The 19,300-nt window shown below is 37.5% G+C and overlaps 2 protein-coding genes across 3 annotated transcripts; one reads left to right on the top strand and one right to left on the bottom strand.

The window, feature by feature from the left end:
- The first annotated feature begins 1,126 nt into the window (after nt 1–1,126).
- On the top strand, nt 1,127–3,393 carry LOC143858171 (zinc-finger homeodomain protein 3-like). Of its 2 annotated transcripts, XM_077368809.1 has the most exons (2): nt 1,127–2,725; nt 2,804–3,393. In XM_077368809.1, the coding sequence occupies exons 1-2, from the start codon at nt 2,368–2,370 to the stop codon at nt 3,148–3,150; spliced, it is 705 nt and encodes a 234-aa protein (XP_077224924.1). In that variant the 5' UTR covers nt 1,127–2,367; the 3' UTR covers nt 3,151–3,393. The 2 variants fall into 2 exon arrangements, with proteins under 2 accessions (XP_077224924.1, XP_077224923.1); XM_077368808.1 differs by having other exon boundaries at nt 1,135–3,393.
- A 2,481-nt stretch (nt 3,394–5,874) lies between these two features.
- LOC143857767 (CLP protease regulatory subunit CLPX1, mitochondrial-like) lies at nt 5,875–18,972 on the bottom strand. The gene is made up of 15 exons (XM_077368238.1): nt 18,022–18,972; nt 17,282–17,343; nt 16,986–17,086; nt 16,713–16,796; nt 16,311–16,357; nt 14,851–14,925; nt 14,688–14,765; nt 13,528–13,584; nt 8,848–8,918; nt 8,646–8,745; nt 8,392–8,496; nt 8,027–8,089; nt 7,808–7,930; nt 6,888–7,046; nt 5,875–6,226 (listed from the first exon to the last, which is right to left on the bottom strand). The coding sequence occupies exons 1-15, from the start codon at nt 18,826–18,828 to the stop codon at nt 6,155–6,157; spliced, it is 2,004 nt and encodes a 667-aa protein (XP_077224353.1). The 5' UTR covers nt 18,829–18,972; the 3' UTR covers nt 5,875–6,154.
- Between the last annotated feature and the right edge of the window lie 328 nt (nt 18,973–19,300).

Genomic DNA, 19,300 nt, shown 5'->3' with positions numbered 1-19,300 from the left:
ACTAACATTCTAATTTGTAGCGTAGGAGACTTACCTTATAATACTTGTATGTTTGTATTCACACATGCCAGTGAGGGAGCTCTTCAAGAAGAATCCACAATCTAATTTCATAGTTTTATTGTTAATGGTACGTAATAAGGGTGTAATCATACCAGCACAAATGCACTGGGATCCCATCAGAACTACAAAGTTGTGCATCGTAGATGGTGATCCACCAAAATAATATTTACAATCATGTCTTTGATGAGAATTTTGGTTAGAAGTTTCTCCTAATACCAATATAAATATTCCATGGGATAATGTGTTTCTAGTTTGGGTTTTTCCTTTCTTTTGTGATCAAAACACTAGTAAAAAAGGAAGGGTTAATCAAAACACTAGTAAAAAAAGGGTTGGTTATTGGGAAATGGGAAGGGTTGTGGTTATTGTGATGTATTTGAAATTGAAAGCTCTCTCTCTCTCTAATTACATTACATTTGTCTTCAAATACCAAAGGGATGGTGAATATTATGGGGAAGTTTGGCCATACCGATAGATCAAAGGAGGGCATTATAATAATTTTACAAGGGTATTTTGGTCAATTCAGCATATCTAAGTGAGGTTTTGCTAAATTTTATTTTATTTCAAATGTTCGGAGGATCACAGTGGCCACAGATAACACTGTTGGCTTGAACCCATGTTCTCCATTTAATGTACCAAAATTACTAACTACATCAAACCCCCTCACTAACAAAGATGAAGCAAACTAATTAGAGAATTTCTGCTATTTCTCTTCATTGAATTTAGAATGTAGAGTGTTGTTTAAAGTCAATGAAAATTAGGTGTTTGTATTTTTCAACAGTTGGGACTGTCAGTGATTCAGAGGGGCAAAAGGCTCTTGGGACCACTGGCTTAAACCCTTACCAACTGAGAATAAAGAAAAGTAAAGAAATTAAAATCAATTTATTTAAAGAAAAATATGAGGGCAATATGGAAATTGGCATCTTGCTCCAAGTAAAAATAAACATCACTGAGGAGATTTTGGTAATTGAACAAATTTTGTTTTTAAAAATTCTCAATTCTCATTTGGGTGTCTCATTTGGGTGTAACAGTCTCTCTCTCTCTCTCTCTCTCTGACACACTGCTCTCTGTATACCGTAAGCTTGGTGCCTGATAGTGCAAGCAAAGCAAGTACCCCACTTTTTTTATCACTCCCTCTAAAACTCTCTGTCCTCCTCTTTGTCTGTAAAAAAACTGCTTTTTTCCCTCTCTTCCACCTTTCTGCTCTCTCACTACTACTATAAGCTCTTGCTTAGAGCCTCACTAGCAAAACCCACCCACAAAATCTCCCCATTTTCTCCCCTCATCCCCTCTCTCTACTCCTTCTCCACCCCTTTGTGTTTTTGTTTCATTTTTGTTAAATTCCAACTCTCTCTCTCTCTCTCTCTCATCTTCCCCTATCATTGTCCCTAAACAAGATTCTCCTTATCAACCAGTATTCTGCATTGTTGCAAAACTCCCACCTTTAGAGAGAATTATTCTGGTAGTTTCTGGTTTTACTAGTTTTTCTATTCTTTTTTTAATGCAATGTTGAGAAACTCTAGCCCTCAGAGAGCACTCTGGTAGTTATCTTGTTTTACTAGTTCCTTTTTTTTCTTTTAGTCTATAGATGATGGAACAGGTTTACTAAGTCTAGAGAGTTTAATACCTTATTGTTTTCTTCTTTGTATGAAATGTTTAGACTTTTAGATCCTTAATTCTCCATCTCAAAAACAAGAGAGGGAAAAAGAGATGGGTTTTTTAGGCATGAAACTCTAGAATGTCAGGGCTTAAAGTTCAGCCAACTCTTGGTCTGTAACTCTCATTTACTTCTTATTTTCTTCAAGCTTTGCTAGGGGAAAATAGTATTGGACATTTAGGTTGGATTCCCTAGGAAGGCTAGAATCTCAGTACTAAATCAATTAATATTCTAATCATCCCGTTCTGATCCTTCAGTGTCTATTTGTTTTCCTTTGGCTTTGCCAGCAAAAATAAAACTGTGTAGCTGACTCTTAGAATCTCAGACCCAAAACATCTATTTCTAATCCTTCTCATTTTTCTTCTCTTGTATCTGAAGCAAAAAAACAAATGGAGAAATGGGTATTCAGAAAAAGATTCTCAAGAATCTCTCAGTCTCTAATTCTGTAGTATCTTAGAGAGAGAGAGAGAGAGAGAGAGAGAGAGAGAGAGAGAGAGAGAGAGAGAGAGAGATAGAGAGAGTAGTGGTATGTTTCCTCCAAGATAAAAGCCAAGAAACTCAGACTCAGTCGAATTCCCAATTCAATTATCTGGGTCTAATTCTCTTGTCTTTGTTCCTTCGTTTTTTGGGGTCTTTCAAACAAACCAGAGAGTATGGAGAGTATGGATATTTCTTCTCATGAACCAGATATCCCAATCCCCTTAAACAGCAGTTATGGTGGTGTTCATGGTCACATGATCCATGACCCCCCACCTCACAACCATATCATCCCTTCCTCAGCTCCAGCACTCCCCTCAAATGGCCCTCTCCCTACTAATCTGGAGGACCAAATGCCCTACAAGAAGCTGATCAGATACAGAGAATGCCTCAAAAACCATGCAGCTTCCATGGGTGGAAATGCCACAGATGGGTGTGGTGAATTCATGCCAAGTGGTGAAGAAGGCACCCTTGAAGCCTTCAAATGCTCAGCTTGCAATTGCCATAGGAACTTCCATAGAAAAGATATAGAAGGTGAGTCCTCTCCATGCGATTGTTTCCATCTCAATGGCACTAGGAAGGTGGTGGGTCAAAAGGGTGTCTTGATTGCAGGGTCAGAAGCCTTTGGGTACCCTACGAACAGTCTCATTCCAAGGCCACCACACCCCCACATGATCATGTCCTACAACTTGGGTCTGCCATCTGAGTCAGATGAACAAGAAGGTGGTGGTGGGGTTTTGGCTAGGCCTCCTTTGATGAAGAAGAGGTATAGAACAAAGTTCAGTCAAGAGCAAAAGGAGAAAATGTTGGGTTTTGCAGAGAAGGTTGGGTGGAGGTTACAAAAGCAAGACGAGAGTGTGGTGCAACAATTCTGTCAGGAGATTGGGATTAGGAGGAGAGTTCTCAAGGTGTGGATGCACAATAACAAGCATAACTTGGCAAAGAAGGACTCTAATTGAACCAGTTGTTCCCTTAGTTTGGAGCTGAATTTTAGAGTATGGTGTTTCTTTTCTTTTGGGTTTTCCATTTTCATTGCTGAGATGTGGTAGTTTGGAGGTTTGGTAGATTTCAGTTGTGGGTGTGTTTGTGTTTATTATCCAGTGTAGAAATCTATTAAAACATTTCACTTAAGGATACCATTTGGTTTCTCATTCTTCTGTAGCTGAAGCAAGGAGGAGCTCTTTAATGGTCTGTTTCTCTCCTATGACTCTCTCTCTCTCTCTCTCTCTGCTTTATATTCACTTGCTTTCTTTCATTTTCTTGTGCTGGTGTTTTGGAAACATTATAGAGAATGTTAGACTTGCTTTTTACTAGTTGTTTTGAGTTATGGGCAGTTGTGTTTATTCAATGAAGAAAAAAAAATGGAGATGATATGCACCCTTCTTGTTTTGATTTGGCACTGCTCTCGTTACACTAATTAAAATTAATGATTTTCTCTTGTCAAAATTAAAAAATTGGGTCATCAATTCTTTTCTTCCTTCCTTTTCCTTCTTTTTCTTTTTAATATTTTCCTCACTAGGCAAGTTGATAACATCATCTAAGTTGGGTAAATTAATCTTTTGAGTTGCAGGCAGAAGAAAATCCAGAAATGTTTGAAATTTGAAATCCTGAGATCTGTAGAGTTAGTTCAGTGCATTCATATTGAGGCATATATGTTTTTTTTAATAGTTTTTAGCATCTAGTATCCCTTTTTATTCCAAATTTATTTTATGCCCGTGATCATGAAGGCTTTATCCATTCCAACAGTTTCTGTATCATCTTCTGCCATGAATGGAAATTTAGATTGAATGTCATTTTCCAAGTCCCAGAATCACAAAAAGAATAGTAACTAATCCAGCTAGTACATGAAATATCACTTGCCTAATATAGGAGTGCAATTATCAAAATAACTGCGTGTAGAGAGCATTTTCATTGGACAAAACTGGTCCAACATTATGCTGATTGAAGATTTTAATCATATATTTCTAGTCTCAGAAGTACCGTAACAATTTAGGCCCTGTTTGTTTTGGATTTTGACAATTGATTTTTTAGTCCATAACTGATTATTGGACTCAAAATTACGTTTTATCGAGTCCGATAATGAGAATCAGTTGAGTCCAAAACTGATTATTCACTCAAAAATCCATTTCCTGTTTTTTTGGATTTGAAGAACCGGTTGTGAGTCCAAAACTGATTATTGGTAGGACTCACAATCGGTTCTCCAAATCTAAAACAAACAAGGCCTTAATTTTGGGTCCGGAGTAAAAAATCGATTCTCAAAATCCAATACAAACAGGGTCTAAGCATTCCATTGCTTTCAATTCATACAACAGAAAATTCATAATGATCGTCACGAATTTTCCTGTTGAGAGGGAAAAAAGCCCCAAAAGCAGGACAAAACACAGGATCCATTACATGTCATTTCCACACATGATTTTTAATAATTCTCATGACATAGTTTCTTATGATTCATCATATATGCAAACATGCGCGTTAAAGTCTTTTTAATCATTTCACATTCCCATGTAGAGAATGGAAACCACTTCCAAAAGGAGGCTCAGTTCTAAAACTATGTACAAAATTATCAAAACATCCTTAAATTTAGGAGTTGAATTTTCAAGAAAGTGTCATCTTCACTAAAACTCATCCAATACCTATACTAGATTTCATATCTATTTCCTAACTGCCCACACCATAGGATGATCCAAACCGTCCATTTGATGGGCCACATCGTAAATAGGTTGCGCCCCAAAATATCATTTCCATAGGATGATCCTAGCCCCCGATCTAAAGAGAAACAGCATAATCTATAGATCGGAGGGTTGTTGTCATAATATAGGTTGCAATGCAAGGATTTTCTTCGATATCTGATCGCGGTCGAAATGAAAGTCAATTTCCAACATTCATATATGTTTCATTTGGCCATGAAAGTTAGGATTAGGCAAAAGGTAGATGGCATTAACAGTGTCAGACCATAAGATAGGATTTGTGGGGTGGATGCGAAAGAAGGGGTTGAACCGAAATAAACTCAGTAGGAGTATTTGCAAGACAGTGAATAGGTTTTGATCAAGGGGTTTCTAGTAGTTTTCCCATTTTTAATTTACAAAATTAATTATTTACTTATAGCAAAAACCCAAGTATTGAAATTCATTTTGATAGCAATATTGGCATTGGACTTCCCAACCCCACACAATTTTACATGTGTGTTTTTATGTTTGGAAATCTGAATTGTTTTTAAATCCAAACAATTACATATTTAGCTATAAAAAGGATTCTTCTCTTTCATGTTAAACACAACAAAAATTGTAGGAACATATATTGCTTATAATCTTTTCTTCTCTCTCTACTACATTGAAATTTACTTCTACATAAACCTAAAATTCACCCGAGGTAGAGGAAAGGAAAATTGTCAACAGAAAACACATGATAAGCACTGAGCACCACCCAGAAGGGAGGCATTCCTGCTCTTCCTAACACCTCCATGGCTCTTCTTTTGACCCACAATTGGATAATTCACATAAATTTCACTAACAATAGCTAAAAGAAACCATTCCCAAAAAAATTAAAAAAGAAGAAAGAAAAGAGCTAAAAGGGTACAGCCAAATAATTCTTTTTGTTGGGCAGTACAGCCAAAGATGGCAATTCCTTCCAAGTGTAAAACACTTCTAGTATCTTAACCACATTCAGTTTGTTTTTTCTTTCAATACTCCCAAAAATCCCAGAGGACTTTGGTCATTCGCAGAGCAATTTCTTTTACAATCACCAGTCATTTGAAGAAAACCAAAAGGAAACAAAAATTGTTTATTTTGCAATTGCAATGCAATACATCAATCTGTAAATAACCTAAAATGAGAAATGTTACACATTACTTAAATTAGCATGCTACATTTTTCATTGAAGAAGAAGCCTTGATTACAAGGATAATTACATCAATTTAAATGCATGTATAGGGATTTTACAGCTGTTACCAACTGAGGTAACAAATTACATGCTCATGGCTCTGGAAGAGAGCTCTGATTCTCCCTCCAATTCGCCCTCTGACCCTTCAACGTTTGCCTGCAACAGAAAATGGGGAGCATTAAGAAAATCCATTAAAATCAATTAGCTGTACCCAAAAGCATGGAATCTCTTTGCACTTTTTTGTATTATTTCTAGTTATATGGGCTTTACACGTGTCAAGCAATACCGCTGAAAGGCAATGGAGGGATGAATTTTTAAACATAAAAACAGCCAACAGTTTGTCTACCCTAAGAATGTGGCCATTTCTACTTCCAGATACATCACCAACTGCAAAAATCATTTCTCGATGTAATTTGACAGAACACAGTCTGATTGTTTCTTTTTTTCTTCTAATGGAATACGAAACACAATCCGATACAAATATAAATGGCATGCATTTATTCCTCCCCGCATTTAATGATCTAGCATGTGACTTCATGTTCTGTTTTTCTTTTTGTGTTTTCTTTCAATAATTTTGTACGTTGCCTTCGAAAATAAAATGGATGAGTAGATGTGAATCCAATCATAACGATGCTAGCAGTAATTCAACTGCCTCAGATTTTGGCGGTTTATATTCTGTTGTGATCACCTCTTCGTGTTCCGCTCTGGATTTTTTTATAACATAAGTTTTGACTTTCTCAGCACACATACCAAGCATTATTTCATTTCTGCTTGCTAAAAGTAGGCTACTATAAGAGTAGAGAACTACATAACATACCACTGGATCTTTTGACTTGGTTTCCGAAAGGTAGCGCTCCAATGCACCATCGCCTCGGAGGATCTTAGCTCCAGATCCATGAGAATCCACAGTACCGATAGCCGCCTCATCAACCACGACAGCATCTACTCTATCATTTCCTGTTTTCACATCTGGAATCTGAGGACAAGAGCAAGGAAAGGCTTACATTAGGGATGATATGTTTATTAATAGCTGAATCAGATCTATCCACATTAAAAAAATCTATCCACATGCTAATTGCCATACTTCGAGATTTCAGTTAATGTAATGTAACAAAAGCATGGAGATACATCAACGTTCAGTCTTAATGGAAATATAGAGTGCCACTACATTTTAGTTTTTATTCCTTATATTTTGATTCAATGAGGTGAAACAAAGAAAAGCGAATTGAACTATTAAAAAGTCCAAAAAATAATTTCAAAAAAAAAAAAATCAAACAAATATTGTGAAAAAAATGTGAAACCTTCGATCATTGAGGGTGAGATACAAGATATGGTAGGGTTTAAAAGAGGAATGAAAAGGGATGGAAGATGGGAAAGAAGAATGGCATGTTGAGAAGAGTTTATCAAAAAGGAGAAATGAGTTAGTTGTTTTACTGGTTTATTACATGAATGGTATCATTGTTTTTGTATCTGCTGTTATGATAACAACTTGCAAAGACATGGAAGTACTGATTTTTTGCCTACCATAAAAACCACTCCAAAATCCACTACACGTCAATAAATACTTTGAACTACTACTACCGTAATATATATATTTATCGATATGGGAGAAAAATCTACGAGTATTTCGAAACTATACCAACAGGGAAGTAAAAAAATTAGGAAAACTAGATAATCTCCCTGTAAAGTGCATCACCACTATTACTGGGTACCAAGATAAGCACAGGGTGCACATACCTCATACATGGCTTCAGTAAGAACACTCTCCAATATAGCTCTTAAACCTCGTGCACCAGTATTTTTAGCCATTGCTTTCTTCGCAATCAGCCTCAGCGCATTCTCTGTAAAATGTAGCTTGACCTGAAAATCACAGGTTACCTCAATGGAACACAACTTAATACAAACAAGAGTATAGGAGGATCCCAAACAAATGATCTAAAGAAGCAACAGACTTACATTGTTCATGGTAAACATTTTCTTGTATTGTTTACCGAGTGCATTTTTTGGCTCCGTAAGGACCTATGGTAGAAACAAACATCATGGAATGAATATGTTAGGTTCTAGGATAATAGTGCTAGAAAAACAAAAAACTGGAACATTGATGTTTAATCATAAAAATTAAAAATCCACCAATGGAAAATACTGAAGTAAACCATCTTTTTGTCACCCCCGCCCACTCAACACATGCACACACACACACACGCAGACACAAGCACCAAAAGAATAGTAATAAATAAAATAAAAATAAGTGTTGTACTCTAGAAAATTTATGAAACTGAAACAAATGAAATAAGGAAAGAAAAATCAAAATTGCAAGTCACCTGAACAAGTTGGTCTTCGTTTAGAGCCGACAAACTAACTAGGATTGGGAAGCGGCCAATAAATTCTGGGATGAGGCCATATGCAATAAGATCTCCACTTTCAACCTGCGTATAGCACATGCGCCTTTTAGATAGAATCCCAAATGAACAAGGGGTAAGGAGGAAGTTAAGAAAAGAAGGCAATATATTTATACATAAACCAAATGATATCAGGTTTGGGCTTTCCCAGCCTATAACTGTTTCTCGATGCTTACTGATTCCAATAAGGACGACGTTACTACAGCATTTGTAAGTCCCCCAGTTCTCATGTTTGCACGTACTGGTGCGCCAAATCCAATAGAAGAATCTTGGCGTCTAGCAAATAGTGATGAGTCAAATTCCCCTAAAAAACTATGGTAAACAGCAAAGTACCCAAAGAAGATTGTTGGATATTTAACATCACGGAAAGTTAATTACCTTTCTGAGATGGTCTTTTCCAAATCGACAAAAGCACCACCACATATAAACAGAATATCTTTCGTATCTATCTGCAGATAACATACCCATAGGCTAAAGAGATGAAATTGACAAAGGAATGGTCACAAAAATGATAAAAATATTAGCATGATAAAAACTAGCTTAAACATAACAATCAATGTAAGTCCCAACAACATTTATTCAGAGAACCAGTCAATGTTAGCAAAGGGAATCTGAGTTTATGTAACGAAGGGAATCTGAGTTTATGTAGACTTTGGAGAACATCCAGTCTACTTAATCATGAAGACATAAACAATTTGTAAAATATAGTTACATGTATCTTCTACTAAGATGCTCCTCATTGCTTCACTCTCTGTATTGAGACATCAGACTCTAAAAGACTTACATTCTCTACAATGTTTGTGCTTCTATTTATTATTGTTCCAACTCTCAAAACCTCAACCTCATTTTATTAAACATAAAACGCCAATCCTAGAGGTAGAGGAGAGGGTCGTATGGGTTTAGAGGAGAGGAATGGTTCAAATTGCATGACAATGACAAACATTCCAACCAATTGTTTCAAGCAAGGTATCAGGTTTTGGTCGTGATGGACATGGAAATGGAAAATGTGAGTTTCAAATGAAAATTTTGGTGAAAATCCTGTAAAAGTATGAAAATTAAGAAAGCATATGTAAATGGTGGACATTAAAGATAAAAGTTCACAAAGTACTAGAGCAAGCATAAATACACCATCAAAAACCATCACATAAGAAGAAGAAAAAACCCACTCATAATGGTTTAGCAATATGGAGTACCTAGTAACATGCACTGTCTCACATGTCTGATAATTCAGTACACACACCACATTTCACATGTAATTCATATAAATATGCATGCATAATACATACACCACATTTCACATGTCATATGAATATAATTATGTAACACCTATGATCTGCAGACACGGACACGGGTTGTCGGACACGGCAAACTCCCAAAATTTAGAAACGGGGACACGGCTAAAATAGAAAGTACATATATTCATGATTTGTGGTCACGGATTCGTGTGCCGAGTTTCGACCAAGTTTCAACACGGATATGAGGTATCTGACATGGAAACCCCTAAAAACTAGAAATAGTGTCACACTCATACACATACATACATATTAAGTTGCTAACACTTCTAGCAGTACATCTAGAAGTGTCTAAAGGAGTGTCGACACGACATGACACATGTGTCGGCAATAAATTTGAAGTGTCGGCCAAATCATAGTGTAACACATATTCATATATTATACCACAAATAAAATTACAGTTTTGGTTTCTCTATGCGTTTCAGCTTCGACGGGTGTTTCGGTGGAGATGAAAACAGAAACATTTAGGGCGTTCGGTATCTGTTTCGATGAAAATTTAAAATAATGGTTTCATGTTCCACGAATATGACCAAAAAAAAAATCATAAAAACCATATACAACAAATATTGTACATGAAGCACACTCAATTCGCATATGAATTGCATATGAAAGGTACGTACAGTACAGTTACGTACAGTGCAGGATCTTAGATAGGTTTGGCATGTCATGTATTTCCCAAATCAGTGTGTGAGTTATTGGAATGTTGGCCGTTAGTTCCTTGGTAGAAGAAAGGAAAGATCCTTTGGAACGTGATAATGATAGCTATGCTTTGGGTCCCTATTGGAGGAGAGAAACAGTAAAGTTTTCATGGGAATGGTAAAAAGTCCCCAATTCATATCTCGAAGATACTAGCCTTAACGAACGCATGGGTGCGGATCCTTTCTATGTTTAGGTTCATTTTAGCATTTGATTTGTGGCATGGGTGGAGAGAGAGATGCTGGGGAAGTGAGCATAGAGTAGTCATCACCCAGGTTTGGAACCCTACCACGCCAGGCCTCTTTAAGCTTAGTTTCGATGGCTCCCAGCCATCAGGCATTGGGGGACTCCTTAGGGTGCGTTTGGGTGACATGAATCAGGAATCGGTATTGGTAACAAATTCCAATCCCATTCCAATTCCCCAGGTGAAGGGAATGCCAATTCCAATTCTAGTGTAGTATTGACATCAATACATCTTGGTTCATAGATGAAAAGGGAGAGAATGTAGTAGCTAGTAGGTAGTCGTAGGTGAAGGGTAAGGCGTGCTGGTTGGGAAATGATGTATTCTCACATAGGATAATTTAAACCATTCATTTCTTGGACCCACCACAAATAGACAGTGCCACAAAAATCATCATAATAGGATGATCAAATCCTCCAATCTGTAGAGATCTATTGATCGGAGGGTTAGATTCTTCTATGATGATTTTTTAGCACAACCTATTTAGATTGGGGCCACAAATAAATGATGGAGCCAAATCTCGAACACTGATCTGATCCAAGCGATGGGTTTCCTTAATGGGATGAGAATTCTCTGTTCAATGATGGAGACAAAGATCAGCCATCCACGGCTCACTTCTCTTAGTTCCATCGCTTGTGGTCACTCAACAAATCTGTTCGTTTCTAATTTACACGAAAATAATAGGTGAAAGAGATCCATCATCCCTCCCGTTTCAGAACAAGATAATTGGTGACGAATTCGGAGAGAGGGATATTCTCATGAGAGATCACGGATAGAATTTTTTTCTTCCTCAAATAGAGAGAGAGAGAGAGAGAGAGAGAGAGAGAGATTTTCTTATGAGAGATATGGAGAGAGATTTTCTCCTCAAATTTCTCAGCCAAATTGGGCTTTTTTCTTCGTGGGAATCAGAATACCACCTACCTCGGGCGGTAACATAATCCGCTCGAATTTCCCTTTCATGATTCCCTTTACACCTTTTAAGAGCAGCCAGACGTAAGAATTGGCTGGGACAGAATCAAATGCCAATTCTTGTTTCCGATTCCAGCAATCCAAACGCACCCTTAGGGATGACAACGGGTCGACAGAGTTGGCCTTCTCGGAACCCATCGGTACTAGGGATTCCAATGAGGTGGAGCAAATGGCGGTTCTCCAAGGGTTAAGGATATTGGAGCTAAGGTTTTAAATTTCGGTTTCGGTTTCGGTTTCAGTCGGCACGGAAATGGAAAGATTTCGGTTTCGGTGGAAATCCTGTAAAATCACAGAAACGTATGGAAACACATGCAAATGATAAAAATTTTAAGATGAAACTTTAGGAGATGTTAGAATAAGCACAAATACATACTTAGAAACCATCACATAAGCAACATACCATCCATAATGGCTTAATCACATCAAGCACCTAGTGACATGCCCTGTCGCCCATGTTTAAAACAGTAAAGTCAATAAAGAACTACAATGTAATGAAGTATGAGTACGAGGACCAGTGTCCCGTATAAGGACCCCAACTCTATGTCAATACCGCAAAGTTACGAAGTATTATTGGTCCCATGCCAATCTAACATCACATGCATAATATACGATTAGTTTGTTGTCCATTTCAATGATATTGCCTACCAAATATCATTCTCTACATTAATGAAATGAAAAGCAAATAATAACACCTTTCCATTTTCTTTGTCGTTTCGACCATTTCGGTCGAATTTTGGGAATTTCGGTCGAATTTTGGGAATTTCGGTTGAATATCAAGAATGCCGGTCAAAATTTCGAGGAAATAATGACATGAAAGGAAATCATGTGGATTTTGTTTCAGTGGGGATTGAAATGGAAACATTTCGGTCATTTCGGGGAAATTTAAAACCATGATTGGAGCCTAGTATTCTAGACCAGGTCCTAGTTGAAGGCGACTCCATTAATATTATTTGTTGGCTCAAGGTACTAGTATGCCAACTTGGCGGTTTGCGCATTGGATGGATGAAATTAAGGACCGTATCACTGGATCATTGATTTCATTTCAGCATGTTAGAAGATCAACGAATAGTGGGGCCAATAGGCTTGCCAGAGATGGTGAGATAGGGTTAGCTTGGAGATCTTTGATTTTCTCCCCCCTTAATGGTCTTGTTTGTATTTTTGTATATCTTGTTCACCATTCCTCCTTGTATTGACCATCTTGGTCGCAGGGTTTCCTCTCATTTTTTTTCTTGCTTAATATATTCCACTTCCATTAAAAAAAAATTGGATTTTAGAATGAACCAAATTATTCTATACATGCATGACAATGCATGTCACTAGGTGTTAAATGTTGTTGAACCACTGTGGATGGTTGTCTTGTTTACGTGATAGATTTAAGTGTATTTGTGCTTATTCTATCATTTTCTTGAAGTTCTTTTTTTTAAAAAAATTTCCATTTGTTTATGTCCTTTTACATGATTTCCACCAAAATCTCTAACTAAATCGACATGTTTCCATTTGTCTGGTAACCGAAACACCGAAACTGAAACCTAAAACCTTGAATCATAGTGCCCAGAAAATAAACATGAATGATGAAACAGTCCAAACACCGAATATACAGTAAGCTTGCAACTTCAACATGTTGTTGAAAACATGTGCAGGGGCAAAAAAGTGGAGTAACATAACAATGGGGTCAATTTGCATAGGAATTTCATAAGTGCAACTGAGATTTAACTTAAACTAATTGCATGCACAATTATGAAATTAATACACAGAGGATAGGCGCTACATAGTACTGTGATTTTAAAGAAAATAATGATGATAAGAACAATTTTGCATCAAATCCATAATCTTTTAAACAAAAAATGAAAAATAAAATACCTGAATGTTATCACCACGAGGATGCTTCCGAGCCCCCTTCTCAGGAACATTCACTGTCTGAAAAAGAAAATGTTCTATTTCAAAACAATAATCAAAATCCCAAATACCATGCATGCTAGACACAAGAGCAAATCAACTTAAGTCACTTCCTCATTTCCTAATAGCACATTCCTGAAGTGATTATCCCTCATGAGTTTATAGACATCAAAAGAAAAAATCAATGCTGAGGAATCATCCATCAAAGATAGCAAATCCAATGATGTCAAGTTGCCAGAAAATCCAAATACATGGGGAACTCAACACTCAATAGTTCCAGATGAATATAGAACATAGTTATCAGGTCGGGAAACGGAACATGAAACGGAAACGTGAAACACATGAAAAAACGATAGAAAAACACATGTGAAACGCATTGAGAAATGTCTTGGGAAACACAAGGGAAATGTTTGAGAAATGTTTGGGAAATGCGGGGGAAACGCGAGGGGAAACTCTAAAACTTAAAAACATATGTAATGTATATATTCGCCGCATTTTTTTACTATGGACAGGTATGCTGCGTTCGGGAAGGATGAATCGCTCCCGAAAAAAAATCTATTGATTCTCTCCCAATTGGTTGGATCGTAGGTGCGATGATTTACTTCATGGGCGAGGTCTCCGGTTCAAGTCTAGGATGGCCCAGCTACGCCAGGGAAAAGAATCGAAGAAGCATCTGACTCCTTCATGCATGCTCCACTTGGCTCGGGGGGATATTATGACAAATAGCTATGCGATGGTATTTAAATTTTTACCCTAACCAGCTATATTCTGATTTGTTTGAAACAAGGATTGAAAAAACTAATCAAGCTACCGAAAAACTTGCTTAATTAAGATCAAAACTCCAGTCAAGTTAAAAAGGTAACTTAGCTTTTATAGAGCCAAAAATCACTCAACAGAGTATGCGAAAAACACTATCAAGTCCTCAAGAACTCGATTGAGTAAAACCCAAGAATAGCTTAGAAACCTTCGATGTTTTCTAAGGTTTCTAACTACGTTCAAGCGCAGTTAGAAAATGTCACAGCATAAACAAGATTAAAATAACAAGGGTAACGCATAATTTATGAACTCACTTTTTTTAAACAATAGAGATTTTATTGAGAAGAACTAGAAAATTATGCACTCACAGTTCCTTCCAGCATTTTCAGTAATGCTTGCTGAACACCCTCTCCAGATACATCTCTACTAATGTTTAGGCTCTCAGCCTGCACATGAGAGCAATAATAGATTACAATTCTTAGGTCTAAATGTATCTTTGTGTTTAATGAATATGCCAAAAACTCATTAAACCTTCTTAGTTATCTTATCAACTTCATCTATGTAGACTATGCCTTGTTGAGCTGCTGAAACATTGAAATCAGCAACCTGAAATAATGTCAAAATTTGGAAATGTCAAATTCATGGATAGAAAAAAGGAAAGCATGATTATATGCATGGAATGAATATCAATCCAAGCACCAACTCAAAGATGTACAGAAATGCTAGAATTAATGGAGCATAGACATTTTCCAGCAGGGGGCAGATAGTTAAGAAAGAAACTTCAATGTGTGACACAGGGGACATATATGGGAAATCAACATGGTTTTAAATATCCCCGAAATGGCCGAAATGTTTCTGTTTCCACCCTCACCGATATGAAATCTCAATGAATTCCTGCCATGCACAATTATTAATTTCATTTCGTTTCGACCAAAATGGCTGAAACGTTTCATTCAGTCCGGAAAACCGGAACGGAATACCTACATATTCCGTTTCACCCCCTATTTCGTCTGGTTTCGGTAAGTTCCCGCCCTGTTTCAGCCAAAACACTCCTTTTTACTCTTTTTTTCTCTTCTCTTCTTGCCTCTTCTTAGTTGTCCTCTCTTCTTGTCACTTCTTAGAACTGGTATTTACATGCAAAGTCATTTAAGCATTTGCTTAAGATTTACATGTAAATAAGGGAATACCCGCAGTTGGATTTATTAAAAATAGTTTACAGATCCAATTCCAAAAGGATAAAAAGTCAACATTCCAATTTTAGTACAAAATTTGACCTTTTTTCGGTCACTTTGGGCCGGGTCAAAATCTTAACTTCCAAACGATGCGGTATTTTTTTATTTTTAAAAATTCATAAATTCTATCATGTCCAAACATTATTCAATCCCAAAAGTTGAGAAAAAAAATCTCATAATTCAGTCTCTAAATTTTTTTCAACTAATCAGCACCGGTCAACACGGGCATTTAAGTTGACACTGATTTTCCTCTCCATTGTGTTCCTCCTTATATTTTGCCATGCTAACAAAAAGTGTGTACAACTTACTGATTTCAAAATGCAATCTCATCCAAGAAAATGAGGGTGCTCGGTACACTTGAAAAAAGCAAGAAAAAGAAAAACTCGGTGGCGCTGGTATTAAAGTTCAATCAGCTGTCCATGTCATGGATTTAATTTAAAGCAAATGGCAAATGGCAAATGGCACCGGCAAGCCCAGAGGCTCATAACCATAAAAAAGCATTCTCACTCTGCAACTAAAAAACTTGCAAGACAGAAACAAATTACTTCCGATTTGAAAATAAAGTATGCTTAAAGCACAAATTCCAATGACAATTTAAAGATAATGTTAGCATACAAATCACATGATATGGGCTAGCGAAGCCCCTTGGAATTTACATTTACATAGCAGATTACAATAAGCGTCTAGCAGAATATGAAAAATAAGATCCACTGTGTATACTATCTGCATATATGATTGTCAAGCCTCATAACCCCATACCGTAAGTAACTTGTACAATATTGACTCCACATCTTCTCCAACATAACCTGCCTGCACAAAGCAGTAATTGCATCTTTCAATTTTAACAAAACAGGAACAGAAAATTTTCCAAGTAACAGTCACGGAGGTGTTCTAAGCATAAATGCAGAGTAAAAATCATTGTAATTTTACTATGGGGAGTTACAGTAAAAACAGACTGCAATGATATACATATGAAGTCAAACTAAGTTCCTTTTTGTACAGAAAATTATTTATTTTGTTGAAGCTTAATGGTGATTGAGACTCAATCGGCCCAATGTGTGAGGAACCCCCACCTAATGTCAATAGAGAAGCATTCAAAGTCCCATTTGTACACAGAGAACAGAGAACTTAAGTAACACATAGTAAGAATGAGAACAGAACATGCCTGTGTTAGTGTTGTTGCATCTGCAATGACAAAGGGCACATTCACAAAGCGAGCTAATGTTTTTGCAAGTAATGTCTTCCCTGTCCTCAAAGTCAATATTACAGTACATAAGTGAGACAGCAACCTAAGCCACCAACTGGACAAACTCCTCAGTTTGTTGTAACACTAACACCAAAAATAATGTGATACACCTCATCAAATTCGAAGAAAAGCAACATAGGACATGCACGCTAAGACATAAGTAGGAAATTATAAAGTGGCGATCATACCAGAGCCTGTGGGACCCATCAAGAGTACATTGCTTTTCTCTAGTTCCACTGAATCACTATCATCATTTTCTGCCTCTTGATTCCCAGAATCTGCTCCAGACCTGGAATTCAAATCAGATATCCAATTTACCAACATATGCTAACACCAGCAAACACATGTATGAACTGTCTGCAAATATTTGCCAACTCAAGGTTTAGAACTATGATATATCAATAAGACCCACAGCACAGAAAAAGATGTGTAGAAGAAAATAGAAAACTGAGTGGATGGGGAGGGGAAGGCCCATTGAACCAACCCTTTATGCAAGGAAGCATGATAGATCCTTTTGTAGTGGTTATAAACAGCCACGGAGAGCACCTGCAGTGGGTGATGAGATCATTACAAAACAATGCATTCAAAAGCTTAAAAATCTTACTATTAAAAACACCGAACAACAAATCGCAAGAATTAAGATCCAAAGAGAAAAATCAGCTTCCCAAACAATCGAATAATCAAAACAAAGATGCATTCAATTGGACACGTAAAATATCTTGCCTTTGCCTATATATCTGAAAGCAAGTAATACCCATTAAGATAAAGAGCAGAAAAACATATTAAGAACAGACATTATGCTTTCTCCCAAATATCGATGGGGAAATAACATCCTCACACCCTTTTTTTGAGAATGGCACTACTCAAATATTTGGAATTTCTTGTTTGGTCGATTTAGTGTCTCCTCGCCCCCTTCGGATTAATCTAGCATTTGTGATCTCTAGAGATAGTGGTGTCATCCTATTGACAATAAATGAAATAAATGTGTATAAACGCCCACCTGCCCTCAACTTTAGGCTCATTTTTTGGGGAAATGAATTCAGAACACCCATGCATGGTATAAACATTCCATACCCAAATCAATCCATATCATTCTTCAATCTCCATAGATGTACTGCACTCAAATTAATGGAGATGCGGTACAAATGTGCATAAACATCTAACCTCAATCCTCCTTGCTTATCTACAAGTAAAAACAGTCAATAACCAAATCCAAAAAATTACCTTTTTCGCTCGCTCCTGCCCGATCACAAACTTGTCAAGCCCCTTACAGATTTCTTTGGGTGTGGGCAAATCCTTCCCCAAATTCGACCCGCCCCAACCGTCCTTCCCCCCAAACTCGCCCCCACCAGACCCCCCTGGCCCACTGGCCCTTATCACATTCACATTCGGAGCAAATGGCGGGCCAGGTGGCGTCTGCACAGCCAACCCATTCCCCTTCTCCGGTGCCGGAGCCGGCCAATTCTCCGGCGGCTCCCCTCCGTATGACCTCAACATCTCCCAAAATGAAACCCTAACCCTACTCCCAAAATCATCCTCACCCCCTCCTTTTCCCCCATTGTCACCCCCTCCTTTTTCGTCATTATCCTTTCGCAATCCTCTATTCACTCTCCCAATCTCTACAAAGCTACCCTGCAATGGGACCATCTTATAGGGTCTAAAATAATAAGCGGTTTTGCAATTAGGGCAGAGATTGACGGCCTGATAGCTGCTTTGATCGGAAGCAATGGACGGTGAGGATTGTCGATTTGAGAAGACGAGATCCATTTGCTTGGAGCAACGAGGGCAATTGGCTTCCGCTCGGATCTTCCGGGTCTGGAAATCGTCGGGCCCACCGTCCCATTTCTGCCGCTCTTGAAACCCTAGCGATTCCCGGCGGCGGTACGTTCCGACATGGAAGCAGTTGAATCGGGTTGAGATTGGGGATTTTTGGGAGAATCGGGATCGGGATCGGGTATCGGATATGGTGAATCGGGCTAAGGTTTTTGTAGCGGTTTCTCTTAGCTTCTTCCATCTGAAGATTCCCGACATGTTTTTGTTACAAGCAGAGAGAAAATGAGGTATGAAATTTGGTGTGATGAAAGTGATAATAATGAATACTTATTAGAGGAGTTGTGATAGAGTGAATGAGAGATTTATTAGAGGACGGAAATGTATGTGTCTTCTTACCAAATCACATCATGAAACTCTCCTTTTTATTGTATCAGATGTAAATGAATGGTACTCCTCGGACTACCAAAGTTAATTACAGTGTTACACACAGTGGTCCTCAGCAATCTTCAACGTACACGCGAGGAAAATAAACAAATCAGACATGATCAGAGTCCTCGTATGCTGTCCTTCTTGGCAAATTCACAACCCAACCGTCAATCATTGTCTTTAAAGTAATATTTTATTATTTCTCACTTCCCTTTTAGCTGACAACAACGACTTTATTGAATATTTTATTATTTCTCACTTCTCTTTTCGTTGAGAACGGCGACGTTATAGAATATTTTATTAT

The sequence above is a fragment of the Tasmannia lanceolata genome, unplaced genomic scaffold (genome assembly GCF_043159265.1).
Source record: "Tasmannia lanceolata isolate RefF3 unplaced genomic scaffold, GAP_Taslan_0.1 ptg000025l, whole genome shotgun sequence".
NCBI classification, from domain to species: domain Eukaryota; kingdom Viridiplantae; phylum Streptophyta; class Magnoliopsida; order Canellales; family Winteraceae; genus Tasmannia; species Tasmannia lanceolata.
This window is presented reverse-complemented; position numbering and strand designations above follow the sequence as displayed.